The sequence below is a fragment of the Alligator sinensis genome, unplaced genomic scaffold, assembly GCF_000455745.1.
Source record: "Alligator sinensis unplaced genomic scaffold, ASM45574v1 scaffold15_1, whole genome shotgun sequence".
NCBI lineage: Eukaryota > Metazoa > Chordata > Crocodylia > Alligatoridae > Alligator > Alligator sinensis.
Genome location: NW_005842307.1, coordinates 470,728 through 485,098, shown reverse-complemented (window position 1 = coordinate 485,098; position 14,371 = coordinate 470,728). Strand labels below are relative to the sequence as shown.

The 14,371-nt window shown below is 39.6% G+C and overlaps 1 protein-coding gene across 4 annotated transcripts in view; it reads left to right on the top strand.

Annotated features, from left to right (window-relative positions):
• LOC102384210 (potassium voltage-gated channel subfamily KQT member 1-like) overlaps positions 1-14,371 on the top strand; it is an 856,087-nt gene that overhangs the window by 541,257 nt on the left and 300,459 nt on the right. For all 4 annotated transcript variants that reach the window (XM_025209778.1, XM_025209777.1, XM_025209779.1 and 1 more), the window contains one exon: positions 5,545-5,606. In XM_025209778.1, coding sequence (XP_025065563.1) covers positions 5,545-5,606 — 62 coding nt within the window. The remainder of the gene's footprint in view (positions 1-5,544; positions 5,607-14,371) is intronic.

Genomic DNA, 14,371 nt, shown 5'->3' with positions numbered 1-14,371 from the left:
AGCAGTGGGATTTTACTTATCAGATAAAACTTAGGGAGATGTTTTAAAACTCAGTCTGAGGGAAGAAATTTTCTAATTCAAGCCAAGGTCTGCAACAGCTTTTCTTGTCGTTAAAAAAAACAAACTTGCCTTTCATTTTATATTCAGATTTTATTTGCATTCAGGGAAAACTTTGGTTTCCTCAAATATTCAGTTCTAACAGAAATGTTGGCAGGTTCATTCTCTGGCCTGATTATGATGTGCAGTCTTGTTAGGGAGTGGACTAAGGATCCCCCAGGACTCCTTGAAACATGTTATGAAAGGAATGATTGCTGCTCTGAAGAACATGGCAGCCCCATCACTTATGCAGCTTCCCCTGTTAATCTTTTCTTGGAAAACCTCTAGTGCTGAATAGCTGCTCTCTGAGACAACTATTCCAGAAGTAACCATCTTTCAAGGTAACATTGCCAAGAATGACACCTGTTCCCATGGCCTGCCACTTTATAGTAACCCCAACTTGCAGTGAAATAGATCAGATATGAGGAATAAGCAACTGGAGAAGGGAAAACTGGAGATGGCTCTCAAGTTTTCAGAACCTCATCGTCTCAGTTGGCAAGACCAAGGCCAGAAATAATCTGACATATTTCATAGTTTCATAGTTTGTAGGGTCGGAAGGGACCTGAGCAGATCATCAAGTCCGACCCCCTGCCATGGCAGGAAAGAGTACTGGGGTCAAACGACCCCGATAATATTAATTATTTTATTAAAAACCTGTGGAAACCCAAGAATGAAATGAATGTTCCTAAACTGGGCTTATTTATTTCCAAGTATTAGATGATGGATATTCTACTAAAACCAGAGATGGTTTGGGTATTGAGTTTATTTCACCCAACCCACCAAGAAAGTAGGTGGGGTGGTAGTAGTTTGGGACCTTTTCTGATGACAACAGACTCTCACACAGTCTATTCCCTCTGAAGGTTAGAGGGGAATTTCAGTGTTCTCACATGTCAGCATAGGTACTTACATCAACAAACTGGATTTAGCCCTTTATCAGCATAAAACCAACAATTAAACAGGATGACTTATTTTAGCCTGCCTTACATCCAATTCAGCTACTGGGCTTGGTGAATTTCCTGAGGTTTCCCGATGCTTTTAGTAGTCTGCCATTCACCAAACTTAAATTCTTCATTTTCTGGTGGTGATAATGATGATAATAATAACAATAACAAATTGATTTAAAATAACTTGGGAAAAATCTTTAGCAACTTCATATAGTAAGCATATGCATGCTATTGCTTTATTATACTGAAATGGAAGAAGATTTCTTACTCTGTAAAAAACAAAACAGATCATTTCCAGCTCAAATCCTTTTCAGGCAGTTTGGCAGGACTTCACTCCATATGTTAACATTACACTAAGTATACGTTCTTGCTAAAAAAACAGATTTAAAAAAATTGAAATGTTCTGATGAGATGCAGCATAGTACTTTAGTAAAAAGAAAACTGAAAAAGTTTGGTAACCAATTGGAGCTTACTTTTACTGATTTTTCCCAAATGAGAGCATTGAACATGGAGTGTCTCTGAAAATCAGATGCAAAGCATCTCAGGTTGGACACTGTAAATGTGCAGTTCTCCCAGATTAGTAATTAGTGCAGGGAATTTAAGCTTATATCGTTTCTGCAACAAGTAAAGTGTTTGCAGAGAGAAGAGGAAACGTGTTGAAATGGAGGAAAGAAATAATAGAAATGTCTGCTAATAAATTGAAAGACTGAGGTCTTTTCCTATCCCTAGTAGCTAAGAATGCTTCATATTATACATTTGCTACTGTTTTACCTAGTCAAAATGTAAATATGCAGGTGATAGACATCTATTGGGAAGATTACTGCATTGTATTCACAAAATTCATTCTTGATGCCCAGCTGTTTTTTTCTCACATAATTGCATCCTATTCCAACTAATTATACTTGATTCACAATAAATACATTCCTTCTTTTTTCTGTTTGTATTCCTCACATATTTGGAGATTATTCTCCTGTCGATTGGCCAATCTATCCATTTATTAGAGACCAAAAAATGTTATGAGAAAGTTATTTAAGTTTCAAGATAAAAAAAATAAAAGGAGTTTCAGGTGTACAATTTTCATACAAGTTTTTCCAAAAGGTTACTATGCAACCTTTCTCCAAACGAAAAAAGAAAAAAAATCTCAGAATAAAAGAATGAAATTATATCCTTTGAAAAGCCTGCTGAGGAAGAGTATAAACACTAGACAAAAATCAAATGCATTAGAATAGTGTTATTTAAACTAGTGTCCATCCTTTTACCAGTTTGCTTTTATGTAAAAGTTTCAGTCTGTACTAGAGAGAAATGCTAGTTAATTGCTCCTGAAATTCTTAACTAAATGGAAGTTAACCAGATGATGGAAAGACTACAGTCTTCTAAGGCAGATAAGGTTCTTTGGGTAAATGTGATATCTTTTATTAGACAAACTAAGTAGTTGGAAAAAATGTTCTCTGCAAGCTTTTGGGCACAAACACCCTTCTTTAGTCCTCTAAGGCATATATAGCATATATGTCAGTAAAGTAAAATAAATGCCACAGCTAACTGATTATTGCATACTATGCTTTTCACTTCATCTGAGAGGAATGCCACATGTCACAAAATAGCTACAACCCCTTCTGACACTTTTTCTAACTCCTCTTTTCTTTGTTTTCTCCCCTACACAATCTTCTGGAAGAGTCAAAATAAGAAACAGTATTACCTTATTTGTTCAAATTTAAGACAAGGTTTTTGTTTCCATTTAACTTGGGGGTGGGGGGGAGGATGTCTCTTGTCTTGGATTTGAGCATAAGCAGGGGAGAAGGGGAGGGACAGCCAGCTGATGCAGCCCCATCCCCAACCCAACATCAGAGCTGGAGCCACAACATCTGCTATCCCTCTGGTGCTTCCTCTGCCTCCGCCTCTGCCTCCCCTGGCACTACCTCTGTCTCCTCTCCACTGCTGCTTACCCTCAATGGCTTCAGCTCTGACTGGCTTCAGCTGTGCTCTGGCCTAGGGCACAGAGCAAAAAGTGGCTCCAGCCCTTACCAGACCATATAGCAACAGCAATGATGGTGGCAGCTCCACTGTCAGCCCCAGAGCCAGTGGCAGGACTGGAGCTGCTGCCACCACAACTGCTGCTGCTGAGCCAGGTAGGGGCTGGAGTTACTATTCAATCTGTCTCCTGGGCCAGAGTAAAGCCAGAGCTGGAGCCATGGATAGCTAAGTGGTGCAGGTGGTGGTGCTAGGCAAGGGGGTGGGGGCATATTTGTGGTATCTAATTGTATGTAAAAGCAATAGCCTACTAGCCAACTCCTTATTTCCTTTGATAAAACTTCTCTCCTGTCAGGGTGAATGCCCTCTTAAAATCCCAGGGAGTCTTTGGTGAAAGGGCAAGATAAGAAATAGCCTTCCCCTGAACATATGCCAAGAGGATGTCCACTGACTCTGAGAGTGAATATTACACTTATACCACACTAAATCTGTGGACTATTAAGCAGCATTAAATTTCAGCATTAAAGCAGGGGCCCACAGGAGGTGGGGAGAGCTGTCTCAGCTTGGCAAGATGCTGCAGGCTAGCCACATGGAGATCAGGACCCGTCCCGATCCCCATGTGGCTGGGAGAGCTGTTGCAGCTGCCTCATAGCCCCATGGAGATTAGGATGGGACTGGCACTCCACAAGGCTGGGAGGCAGCTGCCCACCAGTCAGGACAGCGCTCCCCCCTACCCCAACTCAGGGCCAGCCCAACCTCCTCTGGCTGGGATGGAACTGCCCACTATGCTGAGAGAGCTCCTCCACAACCTGGAGCTCCTGCTGGCTGCTGTAAGGGGGCAGAGCAAAGCAGGAGAAGCCCTGGACTGGGCTGCTCCTGTTGGGCTCAGTTTGCTCCCAGCTGGGGTGCATGTGTAAATGTACACTGTGGAGCACTTTAATGAGTCTGAATTTTTTGTGCAGAAAATTCAGGTGCATTAATTGCATATGTAGATGTGCCCACTGTGAACAGCCACACATTAACAGTCAATTCTATTTCTTGACTGCACAGCTCTGAGGGTGTGTCTACATGTTCATTAATGAGCTTTAGGTAATGCTCATTAAATCTAGTACCTCCATAGTGAGGTACTAGAAAAAGGTGTATTAGCCAATTTTAATGTGCATTAGCTTTTTTGTGAGAACACTTTAATGCACAGTAAAAGAACACTTTTTTGTGATACTTTAATGCACATTAAAATAAGCTAATGCACATTCAAATGCACATGTAAATGAGCACTGACTTGCCACTAGAGGACTGGTGAACAAGGGTATGGCTAAGACCCAGAGCACCTGATCTGTATCCCTACTCTGGGGAAGTGGGGCTGGGGGAGGAGTTGAGAGAAATGCATTCTGGGATACTGGGGGACTGCAAATTGCTTCCATGGAGCAAGTTACCCTAACATGATTTAGGTAGCACAGCCCAGAGTTAACCATTGCCTAAAGTAGTGTAACTTTGAGACACTCAGAGGGCACTTAGCATGCATTAACAAGCTTTGGATATTTGTGTTTTAGGTGCCCTTACTATGGTCTGTGTAACTTCACCCTATATGTTGTCAGTCTCAATAGCTCCTACCTCAAGCATTCAGGAGAATACTACAATTCAACAAACAGAGCTCACACCATCCATCCAGCAAAAAATGTGGAAAAGGAATATAAACATGAGTATACAACAATTCATAGTTTCAGCGCCCAAAGGACTGCATCTTTTTCCTCAGAAAATTGTTCTTCTTCCATTTTTTTTACATCATCATCTATTGTGTGAAAAAAAATCACTACTTGGACAGCAAGCATTTAATTTACTGGATATTTATATAGGTTCCTAACTCTTTGCAGTGTTTCTGATATTTTCATCTATTATGAATATTTTGCCCAGCACATAACCTAGTGATTTTGATTGCTGAGTTGAGTTACCATAGTCTCTACCCAGGTTTTCACCCCATTGTGCTAAAAACTGTACAAACTCAAACAGCAGCTTTAGTTTTGAAGCGGTTCCAGTGTTGCAATTGACTAAGTGAAGCAAATTTCAGGACTGGGGCTTCAATAAACAAGATTGACAGAAACTTGGAGAAAGAATGAGGGTAAGGATATTTGAAGTGACTTATTCAGTATTAGTAAATCAGTGGCAGTGTCTTCTGATGGCCAGTCAGTCCAGTGTTTTACCTACTAGATTATGCTGCTTGTCATGGATATAAATGCAAATCGATGATAGATTTTTTTATTTATGAATATGCATGACAGTATAATTAGCATGTATACATTATATAAGTTGCACACATATATATATATATATATATATATACACACACACGTATACATAGCATGGGGACACAGTTCCTCTTTTCTGTGACACTCTGAAAATCACATTTTCTACTTGCACTGATGTTATCAATATCACCCTAACATTTTACTAGCTTCTATTTGGTTTTTAATCCCATTAAATATCCTTACTCACAGTTTATTCTTCATCTAATGAATGTCCTAATTTTTTTTTTTTAAAGAAAAAGGGGTAGACAAAGGATACTATACTGTAGGAGCCAGACTGATCCGGTTAGAGGATAAGGTAAGTGTATGAAAGCTTTTTTTTTCCTGAGTAATGATATCTGATCTAGAGGACCTCAAGATAATATCTGGGTATGATTTACTTAGAACTGCAGGGCACCATAATAAGGAAAAATATCCTAATTTTTCAAAGGGAGATGAAGTTATATATACATGTTAGCATTAACCATTTAACTGCTCTGCAACCTTGATTCTTAGTTTCAAATAGGAATACTTTCAACCTGTAGCCAGGTAACATAAACTTTCTAGACAAATGCTGCATAGTGACAAGGTTTTTGCCTTATCTGAATTATTGTATTAAATATACTACAGAGGCCATTACCAGCACTCTTTGTAAACAGCAACAGCTGATGTCTCACTTGATAATCTTGTGGTTTTCTAAGGTTTACTGTTACTGTTTCTGTGAAGTTACCTTTGCATGTATATTTCCTCATGTTCCTGTCTTCAAGAATTTGTTCATAATTATTATGAATAACCATTTCCTGAAGTGGTACCTAAAGGTGACAACCAGATTGGGCACCATTGTGCTAGACACTGTATGCTTATATATGCATCCTTTTTATTTTTTCCAGTTGCTTTCACTCATAATATTCAAAATAATGAAAAAGCAAGTTTCCTCAGAAGAGGGAACCTGGGTCTGTTGCCATTATTTGGTGTGCTGCTGATATGACTTCCCTGTTCCCTGTAGGTTGGCTGTCCATAGAAACAATACATTTTATGCAGACAGTTAGATGCTTTGTTTTATCATAGTAAAATCCCCTACTGCAACTTGTTTTTCTGATGTATTACCAGTAGTGTAACTAGGGTGGAGCGAGCAGGGCACTAGGTCCCGATGGATAGGTATGAGGGGGTGCCATTAGGGTCCCTTCACCCCAGAACCTTTGCCACAGCTACACAGCCCCTGCCTGGGCTTAGAGGCCCTGAGCATCCCTCTGTCCCATAGTGTATCTGGGGAGCAGAAGCGGGGTGGAATGACTCCTCCCCCCCCCCAGAGGTTTTACCATAAGAAGCATAGCCTTGCCCCCAGGAGTGGGGGGTGAATGGAGCACCAGAAGTCACCCTCAGAGAGCCTGCACCATGGCCTGTGCCTCAGAGGCGGCAGCATGAGCTCATGCTGTTATGGCAGCAGCTGCAACTACCATTCAAGTGAAGACAGCGATGAGCCCCAGCAGGTAAGAATCCTCTCCCGGCCCCCCACGCATTCTCACTCTCCAGTGAGCAGCATTCTTCCAACCCCCCATCCTGGAAACTGAAAAAGCTTGTTACACCTCTGATGTATTATTCATTAGCCATTACAATGGTACAGTTTCTTTAAACACTGTTACTTTGCGTCCCTCTTGAGCGCCATGTTTGCTTTCCGGCTTGGTTTTCTTAGCCGAACAATAAAGTTACCAGCCATCTTAGCTGCATGGTGCGCTCTCTCTCATGCTAGTCTGACTCACATCACAGTGGAGTCATATATAACAGTTGTAATGTTTGAGACAAACAGCTATCTGTGATCCAGGATATCCAGTGCTTGCGGTTCCTCCCTTATACATAAGCTTTTCATCTTGTTTTAAGTTATGTGAAGGGTGTGGGGAAAGCTTTGATGGTTCTTGATAAACTACAGTGCCTCTTATAGAAGTGTCGATAGAAATCATGTAAATATGAAATTTCCACACTTATCTAAATGGCATATTACCTTAACATGGGAATATACAGTGCTGTGATTTTACACAGTCATTTAGCTCCTTGGGTTGCATTGTGTTGCATCCTAAATATAACCAACTTCACTGCAAAGGAATCAATAATACCATTTGTCCACATGAGGACAGTTAGGAAAATTAATCCAAATTAACTTTTAAAGCAGATTGAATAATGTCAGTGCATCATATGGAGAGACTTAATCAAAATGAGCATTGTCTTAATTTGATTTAACCTAAATCGCTCACAAACGGTTTTAATGCTATTTAGCAAATGCACTTTAAATTCACACATTTAGTTCATTCAGGTTACATTTTCCAAATGTTCACAAACAAACAAACCCACAGGGCAGTAGGTCCAGTAACATGATACAGGAAGGTTATCTAGGATAACACTTTCACCCGTTTGTATGGAGAATTATCCTCAATGGACCCTCAGAGGGCTCCTGCCTTACTAAGTACTTCATTTTTTTTCTGATTCCTCCATAATATGAAGAAGGGATGTCAGAGTGTTACTAGTCTAGCTGTTGGGTAGTGTTGGTAATAGCTTAAGAACTTTTAACTTCAGAGTTTTAATTTGGGCAGTGTAAGGTTAGCTTTTTGGGAGAGGTAAAAATGATGTAACAGATGTGGGAATACTCTGTAAAGGTCTACAACATGCAATGCTGAATAAGTGTCATTACAGATCGTGTGTGTCCTGTCCCTACAGCTCACAAAAGCTCTTATTTTCCTCAACATTACCTGGAACTAAACATTTTAGGAATGACAATAACATGGTTTTATTTTATCATATTAAATGTCCCTGATAAGTATTCAGTGCCCATCTACAATGAAGATTCCAAAAGGGTGTTTGAAATGGCATCCACAAAAGTTAAAAAATCAGTCATAAAAGCCCTGTTAACATCGGTCATGTGTAAATACAATGTAAATATAGTTGTTGCAGGTTTAATTTCAAGTGGGAGTGTGGGTAAACCTTAATTACTTTTCTGTTTGATTAATTATAGTATAGCTGTTTAACTTTCCTTGTATTGTGTGGGAACTGGTGATTTCTATCTCAATATTCATTGTTCTAGAGAAAACAAACAGAAAGGAATGAAAATGTATCAAGATAATTTATTGAGTAAACCCCGTAAAATACATTCAGTATCCAACTTCCTTTTGTTTCCAAATCAAACTGCAAATATGAAAAAGGCAAGCAGTAGAGTCTGAAACAGTGAAAGCTGATCTTTTTGTTTTTCAGTACAATTTAACCTCCTATAGTTGTTTATAACTTTATTCATAGAATCATAGAAAATTAGGGTTTGAAGGGACCTCAGGAGGTCATCTAGTTCAACCCCCTGCTTAAAGCAGGATCATCCCCAACTAGATCAGCCCAGCCAAGACTTTGTCTAGCCAGGTCTTAAAAACCTCCAAGGAAGGAGAGGCCACAAGCTCTCTGGGTAACCTGTTCCCATGTTTTACTACCCTTCTAGTGAGAAAATTCTTCCTAATAGTTTCATAGTTTCATAGTTGGTAGGGTCAGAAGGGACCTAAACAGATCATCAAGTCCGATCCCCTGCCATGGCAGGAAAAAGTACTGGGGTCAAATGACCCCGGCAAGGTGTTCATCCAGCCTCCTTTTGAAGACCCCCAGTGTAGGAGTGAGCACCACTTCCCTTGGAATAATAACCTAATAATATCTAACCTAAACTTCCCTTGCTGCAACTTGAGACCATTCCTTGTTCTGTCATCTGCTACCACTAAAAACAGTCCAGCTCCATCCTCTTTCAAACCCCCCTTCAGGTAGCTGAAGGCTGCTATTAAATCCCCTCTCAGTCTTCTCTTCTCTAGACTAAATAAGCCCAGTTCCCTCAGCCTCTCCTCATAAGTCATGTGCCTCAGCCCCTCACTATTTTCATTGCCCTCTGTTGGCCTCTCTCCAATTTTTCCATATCCTTTCTGTACTGGGGGGCCCAAAACTAAACACAGTACTCCCTCACAAATGCTGAATAGAGGGGAATAATCACTTCCCTTGATCTGCTGGCAACACTCCTACCAATGCAGCCCAGTATGCCATTAGCCTTCAATAAGGGCACACTGCTGGCTCATATTCAGCGTATTGTCCACTGTAACCCCCAGGTCCTTTTCTGCAGAGTTGCTGCCCAGGCAATCAGCCCCCAGCCTGTACTGGTGCATGGGATGTTCCATCCTAAGTGCAGGACTTTGCACTTGTCCTTGTTGAACCTCATAAGATTCCTTTTGGCCCAATGCTTCAATTTGTCTAGGTCACTCTGAATCCCAACTCTACCCTCCAACATATCTACTACCCCCCCGCAACTTGGTGTCATCTGCAAACTTGCTGAGGGTACACTCTATGCCATCTTTTAGGTTGTTGATGAAGTTATTGAACAAAACCAGCCTTAGGAACAACTCCTGGGACACTCCACATGATATCGGCTGCCAACTAGACATCAAGCCATTGATTACAACCCTCTGAGCCTGATGCACCAGTCAGTTTTTTATCCCCCATACAGTCCATTCACCCAGCCTGTACTTCCTGAGCTTGCCTGCAAGAATGTTGTGGGAGACCATATCAAAAGCCTTGCTAAAATCAAGGTATACCACAATCAAGGTATAGTCCTATATCTATCATTAAAAAGGAAAACATTTATCCTGTATATTTTAATAAAAGTTTTTTGCCTCTCAGGGGGCTAAGGTATATTTGCTTGCTTACTAGGATGAAAGCTAGAGGTCCTCAATATTTTTATTTTAATAGGACAATAGAATCTATTTTTCCTACAGTCAGGTGGCCTCCCCTGAACCATTTTCCCATGCTGAATCTCCTTTATTATGGTTTTCCTTATGATAACTATGATGTATCCCATTTTGAAATAACAGTGGAGCCAGGAACGACAAGGCAGCTAGAATGATGAAAAATAATTGTGTCTTAGAACTTGGTACCTTGGGAATTAACCCCAAGGAAGAGATATCAGCCTCCCAACCAAAGTGATACACCTGATTAAAATGACACATTTTTGGACAGAGGCCAGTTAGTTTAGATGGTTTAAAATGCAGCCATGGATTTTTATGTTTATCCAGTTAAAAATGTGATATCTACATGAAGCTAACACATTTCTGCTTCAGCCTGGTCTTTCTCACTAGCATTTTCTTGAGTTGGTTTTACCTTTATGTGTAAAAGGATATCATGCATCAATCACCCATTCAGAAGTGTGTATATGGTTTTACATGCAGCCATAATAATTGTTTGCTCATAGATTTTCAGGGAGGAACCATGTATTTTTATGTTGAAGATGGGCTTTAAACTTGTAGATGTTTCCTTACCATTTAGATCTAATCTTAGATACTAGATGTAGGATAATTTAAGGCAATGACTCAACACTAAGTGTCTAAATAACATGACTGAAAGAAGGTCCCAAATTTCAAAACTGCATCCCAAAGATTCATTTCTTTACCATGAACAGCATTGTCTGTAACCTCTGTATTAGTAATAAAAAAGAAAAAAAAGATTGTATGGAATGGAGCAACATGTGGGTCTACAATGAAGGAGAACTAATGTGTATGCTCATATAACTTTCTAAACATTCAAAGGCTGTTTGGAGAGGGAAAAAGCATTTGGTGGCGGTTTCCAAATGACATGTAAATACCCTTTTGGAAAAAACTAGTGTTATGCCAGGCTTTACTCCTTCATTAACATGGCACGGTGCATAATGTAATTTTACCCATAACACTTTTCAACCTGATTTTCTATGAGTAGGACATAAGAGGTTTATTTTGTTGTGGTCAGCCTAATAACCTATTATGGTTCCTTTACTAACAACATAGAGATGTTAAGAACAAGAATGAGGATTCTTTCCCAACATGTGATACATGTCATTTGGCCGACCCTTCTTTTAGTTCAACGGCAGGGTTTAATTTTAAATTGTGGTATGTAGCCATTGACAGATTATTTTGAAATGCATTAGGGGGGAAATATTTGCCAAGATGATGTTCTAAAGTTGGCATTAGTCTCTCTTTAAAATTGTAAGCTAATGCCTTTTTCTGATGAAATGAGTATTATGTCTTTCTCCCCCTTTTTCTTTTCAAAATTAGAAACAAAAACCTTGGTGTGCCATGTCAAACTGCATGGCAACCTATAAATAAAAACAGGAGAGAAAAGAATCTACAAATGAAAGGTTAGAAGGGACAGCTGTGTTGTCTTTGAAAAAAGAAATCTATTAGGTATTTTTATAATTATATGGCTGTCTTCTTTATGTGGTATTTACAGTTATGATTTACTGTCCATATTACCATAACTATTTCCATACTTTTAGACAACATGTGATAAAGCTAGAAGCCAAAAGCAGCCATTTGGTAGCATTTAAAAAATGCAAAAACACTAAAAGAAAGCAGGGCAGTAAAGCTGAATCCATCTGAGGTCTATCCATCTGAGTAACATGAGCCAGAACAAATGCATGGTCCAACACAAACAAAGGCAGGGATTGGATTGGGGTGGTAAACTCTCTTTCTCTACCAATTTGAATACTTGTTTTAAAATTAGGAGTAAAAAGATGGGCTTTGAGAAGAGTGATTTGTGTGCATCTTTTTCCTCCTTAATAACATTAGAGAGATTGTCATTCATTACATCTCACTCTTTCTGTACTTACATCAGGAGTCATTATATAGTCATCATAGCATTGTCTGTTATGATGGCGCCTTTAAGCACCACCATACTTAAAGGTCTGTCAGCATTTCCATTACAAACCCTTAATTTGTGGGGTAGGATGGAGGGGGAAGAAGGGTATAACTCAGCTGTTTTAAAAAAACAACCCTCTAGGCTGAAAATCAGTGTACGATGAGTCCGTTAAGAAAGGGGTTGCCTACATTTCTGGGGATTCAAGAGCGCATGAAATATAAGACAACAAATAGGTTTGCCAAATAAAGATACTTTGATGATGTAGTGTTTGTGCATGTTTTGCACCTAAGTTGCTTATATGTTAATTTATACTATATGATGGAATTATTTAGATGGCTGGTTTATAAATGTGATTTTGGTGTATTTGGAAATAAACCAAGATAGCTTAAACAGTCAGGCTGCTCACTTGAAAACTTAGCTACTAGACATGCACCATAATTTCTTGTTGTAAATAATTTGTAGTACATTTGTATCCTGGATCTTCCATTTACTTTAGTTAATATGGAAGAAAATGACCATATGCTATCAACAAGAGCATGGATGTGTGTTAACAGTGGAGCTAAATTTACTTTATGCTGTAGTGGAGAATGAGTATTACTGTCAGTTCATGTATATCACATACTCCATAATTGGTCTAAGAAGATTGAAGAGATTCTGTATCTAGAAGGCCATAAAATTGGGCCAAAATCTGCTGCCATTTATTTCAGGGCAAATCTAGAGCAGGTGTGTTGACTCTGTTATGACTGTGTGAACTCATTTGATTATTATTTTTAAACTATTGCCTAATTTAGAAAAAAAGGAAATCAAAATAAACACTATATAGACAATGCTTTTGGATCACCAGCTAGTCAAATTCTGCTGTCATTTACCTCAGTGGGGTCATTCTGGATTTCATGTGTCAGCAGATTTGCTTCAAGGATTTAAATGTCAAAGGACCTGGTTCTAAACTGTGCTCTCACAGACTACTCAGTCCTACTTAATTAAAAAAGACGCGCAGCAGGCGCATCTACGCGTTCATTAATGCGCTGTAGTTACCGCACATTTAGTTTTGTACCTGTAAAAACAGGTACTAACTCAATGAATAGTAACCAGTGCTACTGTGCAGTAGCGTCAGCACATGCCTTCTAAGTGATGTAAATGTGCAGTAGACTCATTCTACTATGCATTAGCATATTAGCACGGCTTTCACTGTGACATGCTAATGCACAGCAGAATTAGCCTACTGCACATTTAGTGTCTCATGGAGATGTGACAGGATGTAACACAGGGGCAGGCAAATATTTCGGGTGGAGGGCCGCTTACTGAGTTTTGGCAAGGCATTGAGGGCTGCATGACAGGCAGCCAGGGGCAGATAAATATTAACTTTCTAAATTTTTTAGGGGCCCTGCGGACCAGATAGAATGGCATGGCAGGCCGCATCTGGCCCATGGGCTGCATTTTGCCCTCCTGATAACAGAATCAGGCTAAAAATATGAAGCATTAAGACTGAATAGAGTTCTGTTCCCACTCTATTAAGCCTAAGTGTTGCAAGCATCCTTAAGGCATACTGAAGGAGTCTATGAGGTGTCTTAAAATATGTTTGCACACATGTGTATCATGTTTCTCACTGCTATTCTGAGACCTGAATGTCAGTGGTGGACATTTTCGAAGAACAGTAGTGTTCATTGCAAGTTACACTTTTCGCTTTCTGTGCAGGGTTGATTAGTTTCTGAGTATTCCTGATTAATAAAGCGTGTAAATATTTCTTGATGCTTCCTGTATTTTATTGTGGAATGATATGTTATAGTACTCATCACCATGGGATGGGTTAAGGAGAGAACTTTAACCTGAAATCTGACTTGTGCTGATTTAATAAATTATATCCACAGCAATATTAGCAGCTCCTGCTTTTATGTTGACATCTCAATGCAGGGAGGACAGTGGTAGCCTAGTCTTATATTCCATAGCTCAAGTAGGTGTTTTTCTCATGCTTCCAGAGTATTTACTGATAAATGTTGTTTGTCCAGTCTCCAGAGCAGGACCAAGAAAAAAAATGCCAGAAAAGTAAGTTCTGAAAATACATAGGACTGAGACTCTTGATTTCTTTTATTTCAGTGATTCTTAATCAGGGTGCCACAGCACCCTGAAGTGCCATGAGAGTCTATGCAGGGTGTCACACAGTATTAGCACTGTTTGGTTTACCATCACCTGACCATGATTTACAAAATAAACCCAGAAATTTCAAATAGAAACTCATAGCATCAAAAAACATTTTGAGCTCCTGTGGTCTTTCTGAGTTCTTTGCAACAGGAGAATTGCTCTATTATTTTTCCATAGTTAAGAAATGAGTGAAAGCTAAGAGATGGCATTTTCCAGAGGGTGCCTTGAGTCTAACAAGGTTGAGAACTACTGCTATATAAATAAGGGGGGGGG